This window comes from Oenanthe melanoleuca, chromosome 6 (genome assembly GCF_029582105.1).
Source record: "Oenanthe melanoleuca isolate GR-GAL-2019-014 chromosome 6, OMel1.0, whole genome shotgun sequence".
NCBI lineage: Eukaryota > Metazoa > Chordata > Aves > Passeriformes > Muscicapidae > Oenanthe > Oenanthe melanoleuca.
Genome location: NC_079340.1, coordinates 30,357,821 through 30,380,378, shown reverse-complemented (window position 1 = coordinate 30,380,378; position 22,558 = coordinate 30,357,821). Strand labels below are relative to the sequence as shown.

Below are 22,558 nucleotides of genomic sequence, written 5' to 3'. Positions count from 1 at the left end.
GTCTAGTACAATTATTGTATACATGTAAAAAAAACACCAAAAAACCAAAAACCAAAAAAACAACCCAGAATTCTGGACCATTTCTATGGCTTTCTGTCCCTTGAAAACAATGACTGTAATGGCAAAGACAGGCATGGAGGTAAAGGGAATGTTAATTAATAAAGAATATAAGAATCAAGACTTGAATAAAGATCTTGGTAGAATGACTGGAGAATAGTAAGTAGATTTAGGAATACAGAGGAAGTGCTCATAGAGTATTGATAGATTTGTGGTGAGAGATGAAAAAGTGGAAGCCAGAAATAACAGAAAAGTGGAATTCAGGGAAGTAGGGCTGGGGGCAGAGGAGCTGCCACATTGAAGATTTGCAGATTTGCACATTTCTTGGTGCTGAGCTGGTTCATGTCATGAAGCATCATTTTCAAACTGTGGTGAAGTAATGAAAATGAAAAGAAAAAAAAAAAAAAGCAGATGAGATTCCAGCCCTGGTTCTCCTGCTGTTGGGTCCAGCAGGTGAGTTCCCTCTGCAGGCTGGCCATGGCAGCATCTGCCTCTCAGGACTCCAGGATTCACTCACTGATTTATTTACAGCTCCATAGTCTGCCTTAATGGCACTTTTCTCTCTGTATCCCAAACTGGATTTATTTTCCTGGAGGAATGTGCCAGGTACTTATATTTGCTGAAAGTAAACATTAACATTCATGATAGTGGGATGAATGAGGTGAAGTCCACCTTTCTTTTTTGTATGAAAAAGTGTTTGTGCAGTTTCTCTCTCTCCTTCCATGGACACCACATCCTGGTTTCTGATACCAGGAAAGGTCTGTCAGCTGCAAATCTGGTTACCAAGATTAAATTTTTGATAGCAATCCTTAACATTTTCTTCCGTGTGAATCCTCTTTCCACTCTTAACCTCTGGTTTTAAAAAGATTCATTTTTTCAGTCTGAGACCTGTGGAGGCTTGAGGAAAGAGCCTTATAGAAGATTCACACCAAAACAGACTTTGTTACGTGGATGGAGCAGCTGCCTCCTTTTCCAAAACATTTATCAATAAATTCCTCTGGTACTCTAAGGAAGATATCAGGGCTGGAGAGAAATCACACTGCAGAGTTTCAATACTGAGTTATTTTTAGGACCTCTTCCCCACATTTCCTGTAGAGTCTTCAGCTAAGAACGTAGTTAATTGAAAACTGAAGTGTTGTGATAGCTTTTTGATGCTTTCAGTATTGAGGACTTGGAAAACAGAAAGTGTTGGAATCATATAGGCTGGAAAAGACCTTTAGGATCATTGAGTCCAAATGTAAGCCCTGCCAAGGCCACCACTAAACCACGTCCCACGTGCCACATCTACACATATTTTAAATCCCTCTGAGATTGGTGACTGCACCACTGCCTTGGGCAGCCTGACAGTCCATCCATCCCTTGAGGGAGCTGTTCCTAATATCCAACCCAAACCTCCCCTGGAGGCCATTTACTCTTGTGCTGTTGCTTTTCCTTGGGAGAAGAGATGGAGCTCCCACCTGGGTGTGCTGATTTGGGAAAACCTCTGGTGACATGGACAAGGAGTGGAAGAACAGAACTCATTGATCACCTGCTCGTGGTATAAGCTGTCCACTCAGATAACTGATGGAAATACTGCCAGTTTGTGTAAAAAAATCTTAATATGATAAACAAAATACCTTCTGAGGGAATAAATTTAAAACTTGTGTGGTTTTTGATGTATGGGACAGACTGACAGCCTTGGCAGCCATTGTGCTTACAGAGGAGGCTAAATGTGAGAACAGAGCACTGGAATCAAGACTGTAGATTCAGCCACTTCCTAATCCCAAAGTTCTGAGCTGGCTTGGTATCGCTTGCTGGTGCTTTTTGGATTTTGGGCCAAGATTACATCTCCATCTCTTTTTTTCCTTGTTGCATCTTGCATTGCAACCACAGGTGTCGGCCGACTCGAGCTCGTCCATGAATTCCAACACCCCTCTGGTGAGGATCACCACCCGCCTCTCCTCCACTGCTGATGCCCCCATGCTGGCAGGAGTCTCGGAGTATGAGCTGCCAGAGGACCCAAAGTGGGAGTTCCCAAGAGATAAGTACGTGGTTTGCTTCCTCTGACACCACTTGTGCATGTCTGAATAACCCTAAACTGCACAGGAGGGACATCTCTGCTCGTGTCTCCCAGGGTTGCTCTGGTTTAAAGAAAAATTTCAGTTACCTGAAGCTGCTCTGAAGATCAAGATTCAGTTCAGTTGTCTGAAATCAGTTTTGTTAAAATAGAAACTAAATTTCTTCTGCCTGCAGTCCTGATCAGGTTTTCAGATGCTCTGCTGAAATGTAGCTCCTCTGTTAGGAAATGAATTAGGAAAATTCAGTGTGATCTAGACTGGGAAAAATATCCACATGCAAGCACTGTTGAAGGACAATGGTGATTTTCTTTCTGTCACATCTCTGGCTAGGATTTGGTGTTGAGTTTGTATTGACATATATTAATGGAGATGATTATTTTTAATTAAGGGAACATTTTGCATGTTGGGTGCATGTATGTGCAATTTCTATGGCTTAAAAGTGTTGGGTTTCAAGCAGAGCATTCTGAATTTTGATATATTCAAATTCACGTGGCTACATAATATTTTCTTCATAGTCTGTTGACTAACATGCAAAATAAGCTTTGGATAATATAATTAAAACTGTAACTATATTGCTTAATATAAAAAAAGGCATGCAAAAGAGAGATAATGTTAACACAGGTAGAACCATGATTATTTATCAGAATTAGTGCTAGCTTTAACAAATCTTTAGGTGGCTTTGAGGAAATAACACCTTTTATCATGGACAGTTCTCTTTGGAGGTTCAGGGTTCTAACTTTTGAATAGATGAGCTGTAATTCTGAGCCTTCTGATAACTATTTTGGAAATTATTTGATTGTTTAGCTGAAAACTGGAGTGAAAGGCTGTAATTGCCACCTGCAGCACTCTGCCAACCGTGGGGACCTGTCTGTGCTGCTGTCAGCCCATGGCCTGGGGGGATTCACTAAATGCGGAAAATTTTAGAGTTTGCTAAACATTTAAACCCAGTGTTCAGCACAAATGTAGGTGGAGCAGATTTGCAATGAAAGGAGGCTATTTAGAGGCAGTTTATTAGGCTGGGGGGCAGCAGGCACACAATGAGGGGTTTGTTACTTTGGTCCTAGCAGGGCAAGAGCACATAAATTAACCAGTTTCCAATGCAAATGTTTGTTCTCTGCCAAGAGCCTAAATTCAGTTTTGGTTCTGGAGAAAACGCAGTGACCTCAGCAGAGCATGTGCTGCCCTTCAGTCTTTGCACCTTTTAAAAACCTGCATTTGCTTTAGAAACCAGTCCAAAGAGCTGGAGGAATTCTCCCCATGTGGCATGGGCAGGGTGAGCTGGCTGCCCTCAGAGGAGCCCCCTCACTTCTGTCCCGTGCCCAGGCAGACAGGCAGGGGTTCAGATCACTCAGCCAACATTGCTGCTGATGGTGTGACAGCCTCTCCCTGGACTTCAGGGTGGGAGGTGTGTCCATGCTTTTAAGAACGAGTCCCTGCACTATGATATCTGTGAAATTCTCCTGCTGACCGTGGAAAGTCAAGTCCTTAAGAATTTGTTTATAAAAATGCTTGTCTGAATCTGGCCCCTATGTTTGATAACATTATCAGCATCACACTCATGAGCATCCTGCCTGATTCCTGCCACAGCACTGCTGCTGGATGTCACATCACTAGTCTTGCAAGTAAAGGACCTGGCTCTGGTCCTTAAGCACTTAGGCTGGAATCAAAAAGATTTTGCACACAGACTTTCAAATTTCTTTTCTCTTCAATCTTTTTCTCCTCCTGAAGCTGAGATCAACATCTCTCTCTCTGTTAGATCTGAGCAGGTTTTGCAACCAGGAGTATGCTCCACAAAATGCATTCTGCAGAGCCCACTTAGTGATGCTTTTAGGAGGGTTTGATGGTGGTGCTGTGATTTGTTTGTCCCAGTCTCTGCTTCCCCTCTCTGAGCAGAGCCTGGGCTCTGTGGGCAGGAGGCACCTTCTGCTCCCCTCAGCCAGGGCTTCTGTGGCTGCAAAGAGCCTCCAAGCAAGAAACAGCCAGTGTGCTGAGCCCTCTGTGGCTGAAGCTTTACTCTCATCTCCTGGGGGTCAGTGTGCAAACAAAGATGATCAGTGGGGTTGCAGTGATAGAAGCTCGCTTGTTGCTGGCTGCTCCCAGTTCCAGCCATGCCCTGATGTTCTTTGGAAGCTCTGCTCCCCCTCCACACTGCATGTCCCCACAAGCCATCAATGCAGCCTTGAGCAGAGCTTGCAAAGCTGGGTTTAGTGCTGGTTGCCTTGCTGAGATGCTCTCTCCACCACCCCTAAGGAGCAAACCCTGGTGTGCACAAAACCGGCGCACACCCCGGCCCTCGCTGGTTCCGTGTGAACAACGCCCCGCGCTGCAGCAAGCTGTGGGAAGGTTTTTATATCAGCCCTGCAGTTTCACTGGCCCCAGCAGATGCTGTGTGCTGATGTGCTGTTTGCTCCTGCAGGCTGACCCTGGGCAAGCCCCTGGGAGAAGGCTGCTTTGGGCAGGTGGTCATGGCTGAGGCCGTGGGCATTGACAAGGACAGGCCGAAGGAGGCAGTGACCGTGGCAGTGAAGATGCTGAAAGGTAAGAAAATTGGGTGATTAGGGATCAGAAGGGGCAATATGGCAGCTCTCAGGCACAGGATTTGCCTTTGTGGCATCTGAGCTCTGTCATCCTTGTGGGGTGGGTCAAAGAGCACATAGCTGACCTCAGCCCTCAGCAGTTCCCTGTAAATCTGCTCCCCTGACAGCCTGTTTATCTTGGGCAGCGAGGACTGGGGAGCCAGGAGATGTATTAGCATCGTGTGGGTCTCTCTGCTCTCAGTTTATTTCATGTCAGAGGCTGTCCCTGTGTAGATCCCAGCCCATGCAGTCCAGGTGGTTGGTGCTTATTTATTTTGAATTTAATTGTGAGGTTGGTTTGCAGGAGAAGCAGTGTTATTGGAGGTTTGATAGCTAAAGACAGCTTTTTTATGTCTGATCTCACTGTGCTGCCTCTTAAATTAACACTGTAGAGTTGGTCAGTCCACCAAAAAGGCTGAGACTATTTTTTAGTAATACATAATAAATGATGTGCAGTGTAAACTGGAAAACAAATCCCATATTCTGCATTTTGAGCCACACATATTTTATACCAACTGGTGAACTGCTGAAGCTCAGGCTGGCACTAAAATATATGAACTGAACCTGTGTCTCCTACAGATGATGCCACAGAAAAAGACCTGTCTGACCTGGTGTCAGAGATGGAGATGATGAAGATGATTGGGAAGCATAAAAATATCATCAATCTTCTTGGAGCCTGTACCCAGGATGGTGAGTAGAGAAAATAAAATAAAGCAGGACTTTCCAACAGGTCTGTGAAAGTCTCATTAATCATAATTTTTCAAGAGGTTTTAAGGAAACAGTCATGCCGTGATAGGATTTTTAGGTATTTCTTTAGCTTAACAGCAATATTTTAACTTCTGTTTCTCATTATAGTTGCAGCCTTAATATGAGAAAGGGTCCTATATCATATGAAAACTCTCTAATCCCTTGCTGTAAGGAACAAATGACCTTTTGCAGGGCCTTTACCCATGTCTGCTGTTCTGAATTGTCAGCCCTGCTTTAGGAGATCTTGCACCCCACAAATTTGAAATGAGCACTTTCACTCCTGGAACAGCTAATTACACCACATAAAGTGATGCAGGATGGCATACAACTCTGGAAATTAAACCAAAAAAAAAGAAGCACTTTTTTAAAGAAGCACTTTCCCTTTGTTGGAAATCTCAAGATATTTTTTGATTGAAAATATTTGTTTTTCAGTACATGGCGTGGTTTGAAAGGAGCAGGCACTGGGGCAGGGTTTAGGTGTTTTAAAGCACTAATTAATCCAGTGCCACTCCTGCTGTGGAGCTTTGGGCAGTCACTTCCCCACATCCAAACCTTTATTTTCCTTTAAAGCGGCGCTTGCCGCTTTCCCGTTTTATCGATTCCGTTAATTTATTATGGCGCACTAAAAGCTTTTTAACATAAAAAAAAAACCAAAAAAAAAAAAGATAAATTCACCCTGATGCCTGACCTTGCTTTTCCCATGGCTCTTTCCACCCCAAGGCCCCTTGTATGTGATAGTGGAATATGCCTCCAAGGGGAACCTGCGGGAGTACCTGCGGGCACGCCGCCCGCCCGGCATGGAGTATTCCTTCGACATCAACAGGGTGCCCGAGGAGCAGATGACCTTCAAGGACCTGGTGTCCTGCACCTACCAGCTGGCTCGAGGCATGGAGTACCTGGCTTCCCAAAAAGTAGGTGGAGCTCAGCAAATATGGTGCTTTTTTTTTTTTCAGTTTGGTTTTGTCCTCGTCTCGTTCGTGTTCGGGACTTTGCTGGGAGCTGCCTTGTGTAATCCACAGCCCTGCAGATCAGGGGGAAAATTCATGCACTTAAAGGTTTTTCACCTTTGTTTAGCAATATTGCTGGAATGAGGTGGATGATTTCAAGTCAATACTGTGCAGTATCTGCAGTTTGAAGGTGGCCACTTGATTGCACATCACTCCACCCAAGAGGCTCTGTTTGCCTTCTGTCTCCAGTCAAACCAACCAAATCCTTTCACACCGTGGTGTAAAACAAATGGATTCAGTGGCTGAAAGGACTTACAGAATAAAAACAGGCAGGGTTGACAAGACCCAAGACACCAGGGCAAAAAGAGTGGGCAAAAATAAGTGGAGTGTATTAGTCACTTAAATTATGCCCTCTACTTAAAACTGGTGTTTTCAGGAAAGTGAGCTTATTGAAAAAATTTATTTATCCTGTCATGCCCCCAGACACTTATTTCTAAAATCTGCCTTCAAACATTCCTTTTTAACCAGCATTTTGATTAAATTATAGTTATAAAACCTTAAATTACCCTGTATAACTAACTCTGTAAACACACTGTGGCTTAGTGGATGAGCAATCCTGGATACCCTGGGTGATGTTTGGACCCAAAGGCTAAACCAGAGCAGCAGATACCAATGATAAAGTACTTCCTGCAGGGTGTGGAGTGGGATTTATTCTGATTTCCAGTCATGTCCACTCCCAAGTATGGAGCTGTTTTTAACCAAAGACCAGGGCTGAGTGTAACCCTCCATTCCTGTAGTGTGGAGTCATAATTTTATTATTGCTTTTTCTGCACTTGTAGAGGTTGGGGAAGAGAGGGAATCCAGGTTTAATTTTGCTTTTATTCTTTATTTTTGAAACAGTAAATCTTAGTGCAGCTGGGTCGGCAGGGTGACGTGCATGACAAGTCAAAACTCTTCTAATGGAGAAAAGCAGGGGTATTAATTGGGTGCCACACCTCAGGATATCTCTCTCTGAGATTAATGCAACTCCTGCCTGGCAGTGAGCCACATCCCAAGGAAACAGAGCGGATGTGAAAGGAAAACATAAATCTTTTCATTGGCCATCTCAAGAGCAAATGTCCTCCTGAGGATCTCTGAAGTGCTGCTGTAGGACACTGCCAAGAGCCACTGCAGCCTTTTTTGTTTGCAAAAAGCCCTTGATTGGTGCTGTGCTCAGCTGGACAGATGGAGAGGCATTGGCCAAGGCAGAGGGAGAGCACAGAGTAGAGCTGGGCATGCCTGTGCTCCAGGTATCATACCCCACACTTCTGTTTGTGTTTCACCTGTTCTTCTCCCCTTAGGGATCCATGTACTGAGCTGCTCTTCCCATGGCATTCCCATCATGCATGGGCTGGGAGCAGGGCAGTGTTCTGGTTATTCCAATCCAAAAAGGGACTTACTGAGATTTCAATAAAGAAAATGGTAGAGGTGGTGTTTGTTCACCTGCCCTTTGCCTCACAAGCAGTTGTACTTAAAACCAGTATCCCATTTCCAAAGTTGGATGGATGATTTTTAAAAGTAGGAAGCTTGGCCCCTGTTGTTTCTGCCAGCCCAGCATTGCTGGTTAGAGGACTGATGGGATGCTGAGCTCATGCACTGCTGTCTGGTCCTGTGCCCATGAGGGCATTGCTGGAGAAGGTTTTTCCTGGCAGTTCCCCATGGCTAACCCAATGAGGAGCAGAAACTTCATTTTACCCACGTGGGATAAGAGATCTCAGCAGTTTGCCTGGGGCAAGTTAAAGAGCAAGAAAAAAAATCGCTCCTTGTTGTATAGCTTTTTGTAGTGTGTCTATGTACATACTGAAATAAAACATAAAAAAAGCCAAGAGTTATCCAAAATTAAAGAGGAGGAAAATTATATTTAAGTTGAAAATTAATGAATTCTCCTGCTAGGATCCAAAATGCAATGTTTCTTACCATGCCCCTATTGATACCTTGTACCAACCCTAATAAAGCTACTTGAACACAGGAATAATACCCAGAGCAGCCAGAGTCCCCTCAGTGTCAAGATAATGCTGAATGAAGGAAACATCTCTCAGGAGGTAATAGATTTTAGTTTCAGTATCAAAGCTGTCTTAAAAACAAACAGTCAAACCCTGATTGTTTGGGTTTTTTTATTTTTTAATTTTCCTTTTCATAATTGCATTTTTATAGTCTTGTGGTTGAAGTAATTATACACACCCTAGACATCCTGCTGACAATTACATTATTATCTTTAATATTAAAAGCAGTTGCACTGATTTAGATTGCACTGATTTAGACTGGCTGTCAGGTTTTATCTCTGGTGAGACAATATCATTTAAGAGAAACAACACAATAAAAATGTTCATTAACAGTATTTCTGATGAAACTGCAATACCTGTACCTGGGCACGTGTAAAGAAGAGTGGATCACAAAATGCTTGGCACAATTTGGGTCACCACTCAGCTTTCAGCTTTAGCAAAAATATAAGATTTAAGCAGAGCAGGACTTTCTTAGGGCCATTCTTCAGCTTGGAAACACCAGCTGAGGGGATTGATTGCAATAATTAGGAAAATCATATTTCACAGGCTTGTAGTGAATTTATGGCTTTCCCACTTGGTCATTTAGCTTAGAATATATAAAGAAGGTTTAGTTATGGTGTTGAAGCACTTCCTCTTTTGCAGCAGTTTATTTCAGGGCTGTTTTTTTCTTCTTTTTTGTTTCCAGTGCATCCATCGAGACTTGGCAGCGAGAAATGTTTTGGTAACTGAAAACAACGTCATGAAAATAGCAGACTTTGGTTTAGCCAGAGACATCAACAATATAGATTATTACAAAAAGACTACTAATGTAAGTGGATGGTTTTCTAATCTCTGGAAACAAGTGTTTCTTTCAGTGATTCATTTCAGGACTGTGCTTGTAAACTTAATGGGCTTCTTGTACAGCAGCCTCACTTTTCATCCCAGACAAAAGAGCAGGGATCAAGGACATGAGCATTTCTGTCTCCTCTTACAGTGATAGCTGGTTAAAAAGATAAGCAAAGAGGCTGCATAGTGGAGGATTAGAAATGCTAAATACAAGAACTCTTTTTTTCTTGTGTCCCTGATTTCAGTCACTTGTAATAAGTGGAAATACTCCTGTTGATCCCAGCTGGTTTAGCACCCAGCCTAGGATCTTGAAATGTGCTGTACAAACAATGCCAGCAACAACCACAACAAAAATCCTCTTTACTTGTGGTGTTGTCACATTCAGCCTTCTGCCTGTGCCTGTACTTAGCTTGTTAGGGACAGGTTGTGGTGATGATCTCAAAGTGGGGCTAGAGACAGAGAAAACTTAGTTGTACTCCCCACACCATCACTGTTCTGCTGCCTAGCCTGTACCAAATCAAGAAGATAAAACATTGGGGGTGTAGCATTGATACCTGGTTTGAACTCCTTACACCTCCTCAGGGGATCTCTTGAGGTCCTGCTGAGCTGCACTTGGGTTTTGATGGGAGCTCTACAGAACTCATTGAGTTCTATGGATTTTATTTGTATAAACATGACTTCCTATTAACAATCATGTTAAGTGGCTTATTTATGAAAATCACTAAGTGATTAGTGGCATTTTAATGGTAACATCTGCCTGCTTCTAAAAGCCAGAACCACCCTTTACAGCAGTGCTGGAGGGGATCGAACCTTCTTCATTTCAGAGTCAGTGCAATTCCCAGGATCTCTGTGTGTAAAGCAACAGGCAGCTCTGACTGTGAGCTTTGGGTCACTGCAAAAGGGACAGGAAAACAAAACTCTTGGGTTTATTAATAAATTTATTTTTCCAGGCAGGCCTGTTTTTCAGAAGTTTATTAATTGTGGGCTTTTTTGTCTTTAAAGAGCCATAGCAGAATATTTTGATTTTGATCTGCTTATCCTATCATTCTCCTAGCAAGCAATCTGGGAAATTTTTGGGAACTCTCAACGCTTTTAATTTTGTCTTCAGTGCATTATCCATTTTTATAACAGTCTCTGTACTTTAGCCCATCTTCCTGTTTTCTCACTGAAAATGTTGAAGGTAAATTATGTGCTGGTTGGAAATCATCCTGTAAATTGCTGCCATTTTAATTTCTCTCCCTCTCCAAACTCACAGGGACGGCTTCCAGTAAAGTGGATGGCTCCAGAAGCTCTGTTTGACAGAGTTTACACACATCAAAGTGATGTGTAAGTGGCCTGGTTTCAGTGGGGTTTTGGGGGTGGGAAGGAGGGGGTTGTTTTATTTCATGTTTATTAAAGTTTGGGGTATTTCATATGTGATTTGCTGTTGTCCTTTACCTTTAAGAGTTTTCATTCTGATTCACATATTAATAGATGGAACAGGACTTGCCCTTAGAAAGTGAGGATTTTATGGTAGACTGCTAACCAGTGCTCTGTTACTAATCTGCCCAGCTTCAAAGCACATGAAAGGTGGAAAATGCTAACCTCCTTCTGTCACTGCGGAAGTTCCCCCCTTGAACTTATTTACGGATGTGCAGCTACAAAGAGTCTATCTAATTTGCTTGCCTTTTGACATGCTCTGGACTTCCTTCAGGTTTAAAAAAAATAAAAGGAGAGAGAGAGAAAAGAATGGGAAAAAAAAGGGAAAGTTCTTGAAAACTCCTTATAAAAATCTATGCTGAGGTTTGGTGCTATAAAACGGAGGCTGGGCGTGCTGGAAAAGTTTTCTCTGATTTTCAGAAGTGGTGCTGCTTCCCAGCAGTACTTCATATGTAATAGGAAATCATTGGACTCTGACACTTCAAAAATCTTTTAATGTGTGCACAGAGCCACTGGCTGATGCAACTGCTCAGGGTTTATTCTGCTTCCTATTACAGTTCTGTGTGCATTGTGCTTGAAGTAGACGTGTATTTCTTATGCAGTACAGATGAAGATCCTGTTTTTTATTTCTCCAAGAAAAGCTGTTAACTGTAAAGGGCTGGATGCTTCCCAGCAGAGGTGCAAAATGTTATGCAAGTCAGTGCAGGGTTAATAAGGAAAAGGGCAGCATGGAGAAAATAAGAAGTATTTAATCTTTCTTTAACCTGGGTGCAGTTTCCAAGCTGTTCTCTCCTTAAGAAAATCATTTACTGAGGTGTTTCCTGCCATCTCTACATCATTTACAAAGGAAACTATACACACAGGTTAAGGGTGGATCAAACTTGTGTTTTAAAATAACATCTTGGCAAAATATTTAAGTGAATGTGAAGTAAACCACTTCACTGGCTCAGGACTGAGAGTCAGCCTGAGCTCCTCAGCAGCCAGGGAGCACAGGGATTTTAGTGCTGGGATTTGGAGTCTCTTGGCCCCATGGTGGCTTTGAAGATGGCTAAAGATAATATTATTGTAAGTTTGTGCAAACAGTTTACTGAAATGCCGTGCTGCAGAGCTGGGGGAGCTGCAGAGGAGCTGGGGAGCCAGTGCAGGCTCTGTGCTGGTGCTCACCTGGCAGAGCTGCCTGCCACAGAGCCCCAGCCTGCCAGCCAGGCAGGATGAGGCAGGAAAACTGGCTGAAAAATTATCCTCCTTTATTTCCTAGCAGAAGTTAACAACAAAAGGAAAAAAAAAATAAAGAAAGGCAGGGTGACGCAAAATATTTTTGTTTTGAGCAGTCTTCTTTTTCCAAAATATCCTGCCACATAATTGCACCCCAGCTGAGCTGTGAGTGCTCTGTAAGTCATTAAGCTGTGAAGATGTAGTGCTGGCAGTAGCCCCTGGGTGCTCAGAGCACACCAGACAGAGGGAAAGAGAGTATTTGGGAACTTGCTGGGGTCAGTCCCCATCCTAAAAGTTGCTCTCCCCAGATCCCTGTCCTGTTGTGGGCAGGCAGGTTTAAACATCTCAGGGAGGGATGGGATTCCCAGCAGCCAGGCAGATCCACTAATGCAGCTTTCTCTTTGATTTGCAGCTGGTCATTTGGTGTGCTAATGTGGGAGATCTTCACCTTAGGGGGGTCACCCTACCCAGGAATCCCAGTGGAGGAACTTTTTAAGCTGCTTAAAGAAGGGCACCGGATGGACAAACCTGCCAACTGCACCAATGAGCTGTAAGGACCTGAGCTGCTGTCCCAGGGCTGAGGGGCACAGCTCTGCTGGGCCATGTGTTTAATGCACCCCAGCAGAATCAAACACTTCCACAAGGGCTCACCTCTACAGCTGGGGCTATTTGTGGGGGTGTGGATGTGTGAGGAAATGGTATGGGAAGGATTTCAGGGAATATTTGGCAGAGGATGCTTCTTTGCACACCCTGCTGTGATCCTATTGCAGAAAGGAGAAATCATCTACAAGCCAGTCTCTGTCAATATTTTTGCATCTAAATTTGTTTGATTTTAATGTTACTAACATGGAAATTCATACATGTTGGACATACCACTAATCAAATGTGAGGTACATCAGGCTGCTTTTGTACACAGCAAAATACATCTTGTTAACATAGCATTATCTCCTGGTGATGTGTGGGAAGTGTGATTTCAGGTATTTCAATACAGACCTTAACTATATTTTAATTTTTTAGCATTTTAATTCCTTCACAAAGACTGCAATCGCCAACATGCAAAAAATATTGTAATTTAATACCTTTGAAGTTGCTGGGTACAACAAAAATGTAATTTAGTCACTGAGCAAGGGAGAGGCAGGAGCAGAAAGCCCCTGTGAGGCAGGGATGCTGCCCAGGTTTGGGGGTTCAGTGCTCCATGGGCAGAGCTGTGTGTGCTCCCTGCTCTCCTCATGGAGGGCAGCACTGGCTGTGCATGAAAAGGTTTGTTGGAGGATGCCTGATTCTCATTAAGCCAGGCAAATGTGTGTTTCTTGCAGCTATATGATGATGAGAGATTGCTGGCATGCTGTGCCTTCTCACAGACCCACTTTCAAACAGTTGGTGGAGGACTTGGACCGGATTCTCACTCTCACAACTAATGAGGTAGGTAAATTGTCTCCCCCCATAAGCTGCTGATCAGGAAAATGGTTCAGGGGACAGATGGAATTTATTCAATTATGAAATCCTGCTCAAGTTCACTTTCTTGTTCTGTTTGTCATTGTCCTCTGAGGTTACACGCAGCTGAACTATGCATCCTATAAAATCCTCTGTCTCTTGCCATTTTGTCTGGAATTATGTAACTGAAAAGAACCACATCTTTGAGCAGTTTGTGTTTATTCCTCTCTGCATCTCTGGCTGTTTTTGGTGTTGAGGGGCTGCCTGTGGCAGGGTGAGGGGCAGTGTTTGTGTCTCAGCATTGCAGCAGTTTTGTGTTTGAGGAATTGCACCTGAGGGAGGGGTGTTCAGCTCCTGGTGACTCTCATTTGCTGCCTCAGTTTGATTCCCAGCCATGCAATGTAGGTCAGAAGAGGAGAAATCGTCGATGGCAGATTTCAGATGATGTGTCTGAGAGTGAATTAGGTTCACTGAAATAGCTCTCTGTGGAGGGAGAGAGGACCCACAGGGGATGTGCAAACAGCCATCCAATTATCCAAAGGTCCTGCCTAGCACTGCTTCAGGTTGGGCTATGTGAATGCAGAAAGGTTTCATTTGAAGAGTGCTCTTCCAGAGGTCTGAGATATTATTAGTTTTAGCTAGGAACACACTGATTAGGGTATCCACACAGGAATCAGTCCTCTTATCACTGAACCACGTGCACCTTTGAGGAAAATCACAAGTGATGGAAATGTTGATTCTTTTGGTGGAAATTTCTTTTGAGAGAAAATACTTGGTGTCCCAGAAATATTCTACAAACTTCTATTACTTCTGAGAAATGAAATGTTTAACGGGAGCAAAAGAAAAGAACAAAGCAGCTACACAGGAAAGTTGCAACAACTTGATTTGACCTTTTCAAAATTTGTTATTGCTTCGTTGTAGAAAAAAAAAGAGATTTGAATCACTCTATGTGGCTCCTCAACATTATGTTCTAATTTTTTAGAATTGTCAGAGAAATAAAAAATGGATTATGGAGCAACTTTGGAAAAGCCTTTTCACAATGGAGATGACAGGAGAACCTCACTAAAGAGATGGCATTTTTTATGATCATCATTTGCTTAGTAGATCTGGCTGAAAAAGATTCTTTGCCTTCAGTAGCAGCTGTAAATTTATCTGGGCTCTGTTTTTAAGGCTTGCTCTAAAAAGTGGCACCTTCAGGGCTGGCTGAAGGAATGTGCTCTCCCTATGGAGTCGTGGATGTAGCTCTGTCCTGTGACCATTTCCACCTCATCCATACTGCCTGCATCCTTTCCTGCCTAGTTCATACATGATTTCACAAGAGCAGTTGGAGGTGGGCTGGCTGCCACTGTGGAGTGCTGGGTGGCTTGGACTGCATGTGTGTTTGCAAGTTCAAGAGGGAGGTTCTGGGCTGCAATTCCAAGCCTGGGAATGATACTGCTTTCTTTTTTGTGTGTGTGTGTTTAACCGTCGAGCCTTCCCAACCCGGTGCTGCTCATAGACCTGGAATGATCTCAAAGTTAACCTGAAAAGGCCTTTAGGGTTATGTGAATTACTTTAGCCTAGAATCATAGGAAAAACGTCTGGAAAGAGCTTAGGAACACATCCAGTCCCTCTGATGGGCCTGTGGCAGGGCCCACTATACGTTTGTCATTCCTGACAGATGTTTATGTAACTTGTCCTCACAGATCTCCACTGCTGTGTTTCGGCATCGCCTCCTGACAGCCTGTTGCTTTGTTTTCCTAATCTCTAATCTTTCAACATCAGATATTGCCTTTGTCCTATTTACCCTGGACACAGAAAGCAGATCATTCCACTTGTCTTTGCAGCACGTTTCATGTTCCTGAATGCTGTCGGCACCTCGGTGTCTCCTGAGAGCTCCAGCGTGTCCCATTTTCCCCCACAGCTTTGGAGATCTCTGGTTCTGTGTCATCTGCACACTTTTCCTGAAGTCCAGGTCCTCCAGGCTCACTTCTGCTTATCCTCTCCCCACTCTCCCTTTCCCCCCAGAATCACACTGTTGGCCCAGGCTCAGTCTGGTTTACCCAACAGCTCAGTTTACTGGGGCAGCCAGTAATTTATTCTGCTTTTGTGCAAGTAATGATTTCTGCTCAAATTCCATGCTGAATCATCACTTGTTGGGTTTTTAATGTGTTTTCTTGCTGGGTTTTCCCCCCCAGTTTCCCATTGCCATGTTTCTGTGACCCACGTGAGCACAAGTCACCAGGACTAGGAGTCAGCCTGCTTTGTCAGCACCAGAAACCAGCCTGGTGCTGGTTCTTATGTCCCTTGGTGTGACTCTGGCTATTGACCCTGGATGAGGATTCTACCTTCAGTACTGACTTCATATCTGAGTTACCTCAAGTTTTCTGATGTGATGAGCCATGTCTGATGGCCCCTGGGAAAGCCCTGTTTCTTCAAACATTGGGATTCTTTCTTCTTCAGTCTATTTAGAAAATGTCTGATTATTTCTGCTCACATAGGGCTGATTTGCTAACCCATAAATATGTACCAGGATTGCCCTGGTGGATTTTTAAAGAGCCTGGGCAGCCACATAGTAATCAACAAATCCAAACTCCCCCCTTTTGCTCCCTATTGAATTTTCCAGCATTGTAAAACTTTCATACCACACCCTCCTTCTAAAATGGTGACCATTTTTTAACTATAAGATGGTAATGACTGAATCTCTGGTTTAAAAAAGAAATGTTAGCCAAAGGACTAAATTACCCCAAAGCTAAGCACAGCAGCATAAAATACTGACTGAGGTGGAAGACTGGTCTCGTCAGTGCGATCATAACTTGTGGTTTAGCAAATGAAGAGATTGCATTTAAATGAATGCAGCTGCCTTTAGAAGTTGAAAGAGAAGGAACATTTCAAGGGGAAAAATAACTTTATTCTCTTGCCAAAACTGTTGTTTCTAGCAAAAGAGCCTTAACCCAAAACTTGGATTCAGCAGATGATATTTCCTTTTTTAATGACTGCTTTGGTCATGGCTACTCTGGGACGCACAACACACAAATATGTAGTGTAAAAAACCCAAATCGTGTGAATTTGATTTTGTTTTTCTTTCAGATCTTTTTTGCACGTATGCCACTGCATGTTGAAACCCAAATTTAATATCACAGAATATAAAACAGAGATTCAAAGTGACCAAAGGAATACAAAGTTGGAAGCGTCGCTCCCTCTCCAAATCACTACCATGTGCTAAAGAAAAATGGTTCTATTTAGGATGAAATTTCATTTTTATCATTGTGAGTGAAAAGCCCTCTTTTGATGTGGTTGCCATGTTTATTCCCACTGACACAGCTAATGCTGGTGATGTTGGACTTCAGAAAATACCGTGTTATTGGCTTGCTTTTCCTTTCCCTAGCCAAGCTCCCTGTTTTGTGAGGCATTTAGGCAGCGAGGCAGTTTTGAATGCAGTCGGTTCACAGGAGCGGGCGCTGTTTCCAAAACCCGAGCGGCGGTGACGTGTTGCTGTCAGTTCTCTTCTCTGGCTAAAAATGGGTTTTGTTCCTCTTGCCACAGGAGTATCTGGACCTCAGTGGGCCTCTGGAGCAGTATTCACCCAGCTACCCCGACACCAGGAGCTCGTGCTCCTCGGGGGACGACTCCGTGTTCTCTCCCGACCCGATGCCTTACGAACCTTGTCTCCCCAAGTACCAGCACATCAACGGGGCTGTGAAAACATGAAAAGAGCAACACAACACCAAGCTACCTGCCATACATGCAAAGCAAAAGCTTTTCTCCAGGACCTTCATGTTCCTGCTTGTACATAGGAAATACGGAAAAAAAGAGAAAAAAAAGAAAACGGGAAAAAAAAAAAAAAAAATTGGAGGAAAGCGTTCAGAACTTACATAAAGATTCTCATCACTTGCAGCTTTCAAGTGCTCCCAAGAAAGAAGAATGTTTATGAGCTGTGTCTAGATACCCATTGCTATCAATTTTCTGGCTTCCTGTGAGCTGCAACAGACTTTTGTTTGTACAATGGACCAGTTGGACTTGAGGCAAACTCTGGGTCTGCCTTTCTTGTTTATTTTGTAATATTTGGAGAAAATATATGTTGGCACACACTTACAGAGCACAAATGCAGTATATAGGTGCTGGATGTATGTAAATATATTCAAAAATATGTATAAATATATATTATATATATTTACAATGAATTATTTTTTGTATTGATTTAAAAAATGGATGTCCCAATCCACCTAGCAAATTAGTCTCTTTTTTTAACAGCTATTTGCTAAATGCTGTTCTTACACAGAATTTCTTAATTTTCACCATCCAAAGGTGGAAAATACTTTGCTTTCAGGGAAAATGGTATATCATTAATTTATTAACTAATTGGTAATGTACAAAACAGTTAATCGTTTATAGGGTTGTTGTGTTTTTGTAATTTAAATGGCATTTCTATGCAGGCAGCACAGAGGACTAGTAGATATATTGCTCAGACTTTACTAGTTTTCAGATCTTTAAGAAAAGAAATATTTACAGTATATAACTAATTTGGGGGAATTAAACTTTTGATTTATTTGTGTTTAAAAACTGCAGTGTCAGATGATTATTCTTATCAAAACCAAAACCTTTAACAAGAAACTCTTTTTCTGATAAGGTCCAAAAAGCAGAGTCATTCCACTTCCAAAAAAAAAAAAAAGAAAATAAAGAACATTTTGAAGGAGGTTCTTAAAGTAAGGAAAGACAAGAGTTGGTCTATAACCACAGCAGAACAGACTGCTCTAAAAGGAGCTGAGCTTCTACCCTGAGTTGCACATGCATCAAATTATCTGCAATTCTCTTGCCTCAGTTGGATAATAAGTTCCAGACCTTTTGGCCTGGATCTTTTGCCTTTATCCCTCTATTGTAACTTCAGTTAAAAAGAGAGAAGTTGTTTATAATGACAACTTGCCATAGGAGTATCAGCATCTTTTTAGGGGATTAATTCATGCTGACTCCAGTATTTCCTTCTGAACCATTCCATAACAGTAGGTGTAGCACTGGCCTCTGCTAGAATATCACTGTTGTTTTTATCTTTTTTTTTTTTTAAATCTTGTATTTTTACTTTCAGAACATTCACATTGATATGGCCATGGAATACAAATACAAATTTCACTGTTTTATGTGGTGATGTGTCTGTTTTGGTTTTGTTTGTTTTTTTAAAATAATTTTTAATTGGGTAAAATAAGTATTAAAATCTGTTAACTTTTGTACTGACAATAAAATGTTTCTACAGATATTAATGTTAAAATTACAAAATAAATGTCATGCAGCTTATTTTTCCTAATCCTTTGTGTCATACAAAATGGTTTCCTGAACATCAAGTGATGGAACAGGTCCAAAAAAGCTTCCTTTAGACCTTATCATAGATCCTATATTACAAAGCAATCCTTTCAGGAGTAATGCATTTGCCTCTGTCTTGTAAAATGTCTACTCATGAACAGCATGGGTTATTTGAGTAAATATGTGTACAGTCTTTGGTGGAAAATGGCTTGAAGTGTTCAGAATATAGACCCAAAGTATGTTCTCTTTTCATTTAGGCTGTATCCTTTAATTAATGAGGTTTCTGATTCATTCTGGAGAGGCTGGAGGACTGTTTGCATGGGAGATTTTTTTGAAAAATCATAACAGATGGAAAGAGGCGGCATGGCAAGAATTTAAAAGTTTTCTGTTGTATTTTTTTCTTTTTTTTTAACCTTGGAAACAGAAGGAAGACACCCCACAAAAGCCTGTGCTTGAGGCAGAAACAGGAACTTTATGGTGACATTTCTGCAGGTTGGGCTGGAGAGGGAGGTTGGATGTGATCTTCACCACGAGTGTGGAAGTGCTCCAGACACCAAACTGCTCTTTGGTTCCTTTTTGCCTCTTTCCACTCTGAATATCCAGTGCCAACCCTGAGTAACTTTCTTAAAAAGTTCCTGTTAAAAACTTGTGGTTTTCAATTAAGAATTATCTGATTGGAAAATTCCCACTGACTTCACTGGAAACCATAATTCCCTTTCCCCACAACCTCTATTGCTATTAGCAGCAACAGTGGCTACTGTGACAGAAACCACAATCTTGGTAATGACACATGTCTGGATTTAGGAGTTTTTAAAGGCTCTCAGATGATCTTGAATCTTGCTCTGCTGGTATTGAAATGGATTTAAGTGCATCTCTACTTCTTTGATACCTTTTTAAAATAACAGGATGAAAACATTCAGAAATGTGGTGGAAAGGTGCTGTCAATTAATCAGAACTTATTTGTTGCCCTGGTCTTGTTTCAAACAGGTGATTTGTTTTTACTTTGTTCATTTTTTAGCTCTCAGAGAGTTAGACTTGCACATTGGAGATATTCCACACTTCCACAAATGTTATCTGAAGTCTGTTATGCCATTTTCTTAATTCTATACTGTAATCTATGGATTAAGTTTTTATTCTTTCCTGCTATCTCAGGACTCTTCTCCACTGCCTGCTGACTGATTTCCTTCTGTGGGAGCCCTGGCCTCAGTTTTGGGGGGGAGAAGCAGAATATCCTCTATGTGTGGAGTTGAAGAGAAAATAAAGTCTGGCACTGAAATTTGTTCAGAGGGGAAATTACCTTTGGATCATTCATAGTGGCAGGGTTGAGGATTTGGGGTTGCTGTCTCATTGAAAAGCTGCCATTAATAGGAGCAGTAATTTATTCAGGAAGTGGATTTTTATTGATGTGGATACTGAGAGGTGTGTTCTGTGTGCAGTCAGTTCCCTTCAGCACTTCCTTGTTTCTTGTCCCTCCTTTAGGTATTGATTTGAATCAACTCTGTGTAATATAGGGGAAAATAATTTTAAAATGAGATTTGTTACAGCTTGAATCCATAAACAAGTTCATATTGCCTGTTTTTAGAGAGTTTCCACTTTTATACTGTAATTTAGCAAGTAGAAGGGGTGATACATATCAGATGAAACTGCAATTTTTTGCTGTAATACACCAAGTAGCACAGGCTGTATGTATCAGATAAGAACATAGCTTGTACTTTTTTTTCTGTTGATGTTATAATATCCTATATCTGGCTCATTTTGCCTTTACAAAAGTAAGAGTTCAGCTGTGTTGTGAGTTTCAAATTTGTTTGAAGACAAATAAATTGACTATTTTATTCCTGGAAGCAAGATGAGCAAAGCTGTATGTAGGAATTTTCATGTCTAGCCCTCCAGAAAAGCACCAGAGAGCCCTGAGTTGAGAGAGCATCATTTTAGTGAAAGGTTCAGTGATCTCCAAGTGATAAATCAAACCAAAAGAAGGTTAATATCAGTGATGAGTTTTAGAGATTTTTCTGTAGTCAAGGAAATTTTAAGTGTGTGTCTTTTTAGGAAAAATGAAGAATTGTCAGAAGAGTAGTCCTAGGAACTTTAATATGTTTTAGTTTTATTTACATTTTTTAAGCAGCTAAGCATACTTGAGGAAAAATAAAAAGAAAAAGAGAAGTAAATAGTTGCTATTAATTTAAAGAAAAAAAAAATCAAAGGGAGAAAAAAGCCAACCAACACCTGTTTTTGAAAGGTCATATGTCCATTCTTTAATCAGGAAGTTCTGTAGTTGCATAATTGGATCTATTAATTAGAAAAAAAAAATTGATTTTTCCACAGTAAATGTATTAAGTTTGTTGGCTTATTAAGGTACCTCCAACAGTCTCCTCTTGGAAAGACTGTCACTCCTGTGAAAATGAACTTCTGAGCTTCTGCTGCCATGAATCCTGAATGTTACAAGCAGCTTAAATGCAACAGATTCTGTGAGCAAGTCTTTTTTTATCCCCTGTTATCAGATTTACCTGTTCACAGCTTTTCTGTAAGGCTCCTAGAGGAGAGAAGATGGAGACAAGAGGGAAGAGGAACCAGCTGCTTCAGGGTGTTTCTATCTGAATTTTAGGCACAATTTCTTCACTTTGGGACCACTTGGACACTGGGATGAGCTGCCTGGAGAAGCAGGGGGATCTTCCTGGCTGTAGATATCCAAGAGCTTGGCTTGCCAGGCCATGGATAACCTCATTAAGGCCCTGCTTTCAGCACAAGCTTGGCCAGGAGCATCTCCAGGGTTTTCCAGCTGAAACTCCTCTGTGATTTTGCAAATGTGTGTTGTTGGCCAAGGTACCCCAGCTCTGCAGCAGAGTCCTGGAGAGCTGTGCTGGCGCACGTGGAGCTGTCAGTGGGATGGATTGTTCAGTAAATTCAGTTTAGTGATGCATTTAACAAGAGATCCCCCTCTATTAAGGATGTTAAGTGTCAGGTCCTGGCTTGTTTGTGATTATCACAGCTGGCCAAATATTTTGAGATTGGGTTCCTGTGCAGTGGAAAGCAGTGTTTTGTCAGATGCTTTCAGGAGTGTGAGTGCCCTGCACAGTATGGACTGTTTTGCCTTTATCAGAATGACATGACCCTAACAGAGTCTGCAGGAAATGAAGTCATTTTATGTTGCAGCTATTTAATGGCAGACAGTGGCATTTAAAACCAAAGTAAGAAATTAAGTATTTTAAATTTTGTCAAACCAGAACAGACTAAGTAAGTAACATCCAGGTACCACAAATAATTTCGTTTTTCAAATGTTTTATTTCCAGTTCAGGCTGAAGATGAAGTTTCCTTGAAGAAAACACTTTGAAGGATAAAAGATACCATATTGCTCAGAATGTCTACCAATATTTTGACAGGTTTTTTCTGATGCTCCATCATTTGTCCCCTGGAGCCAGAGGCTGTGAGCTATGTCAGGATATTTTGGGATGGTTTATGGGGGACCTGATCCCATTTCCCTTGCCCAGCACTGGGTGCTGGGAGCAGGTTGTTTTCCTTGAAACAGTGAATTACTGGGAAAGCTTTTCCAAAGCCCTCATTGCCAGGGAGGACTAATAATTCTCTGTGGCAGGGGAGCAGCTCCTCTCTCCTGCTGGGGCATCATGCTTGGAATTGTCTGAGGGTGGGGAAAAGCCAGCAAACAGCCCTGGTGTCACTGCTGGCTGGGGAAATCTATGGCCCATTATACTGGAAATACAATTTATGGGGGGAAAACATCAATAAAAACATCAAGGACTGTTTTAAAGACATCTGAGAGAAGGCAGCCAAGGTGCAATATTTTGCCTAGATGTGTTTCCCTGGCACAACTATAATTTATTTTAGGGTTTTTCAGCAGCATGCAGGACTTTCTATTCCAAAAGTTTGTTGGCACAGAGATGCACAAATGGCCTGCTGAGTACTGCTGTGGTAAATTCAGTAAGTGAAGGATCTGCCATGGGAATTGTGCT

At 42.0% G+C, this 22,558-nt stretch overlaps 1 protein-coding gene across 5 annotated transcripts in view; it reads left to right on the top strand.

Annotated features, from left to right (window-relative positions):
- FGFR2 (fibroblast growth factor receptor 2) overlaps positions 1-18,587 on the top strand; it is a 79,819-nt gene extending 61,232 nt beyond the window's left edge. For all 5 annotated transcript variants that reach the window (XM_056495503.1, XM_056495500.1, XM_056495501.1 and 2 more), the window contains 9 exons: positions 1,930-2,081; positions 4,531-4,652; positions 5,270-5,380; positions 6,158-6,348; positions 9,112-9,234; positions 10,507-10,577; positions 12,298-12,435; positions 13,202-13,307; positions 16,845-18,587. In XM_056495503.1, coding sequence (XP_056351478.1) covers positions 1,930-2,081; positions 4,531-4,652; positions 5,270-5,380; positions 6,158-6,348; positions 9,112-9,234; positions 10,507-10,577; positions 12,298-12,435; positions 13,202-13,307; positions 16,845-17,009 — 1,179 coding nt within the window. In that variant the 3' untranslated portion in view covers positions 17,010-18,587. The remainder of the gene's footprint in view (positions 1-1,929; positions 2,082-4,530; positions 4,653-5,269; positions 5,381-6,157; positions 6,349-9,111; positions 9,235-10,506; positions 10,578-12,297; positions 12,436-13,201; positions 13,308-16,844) is intronic.
- Positions 18,588-22,558: the final 3,971 nt, after the last annotated feature.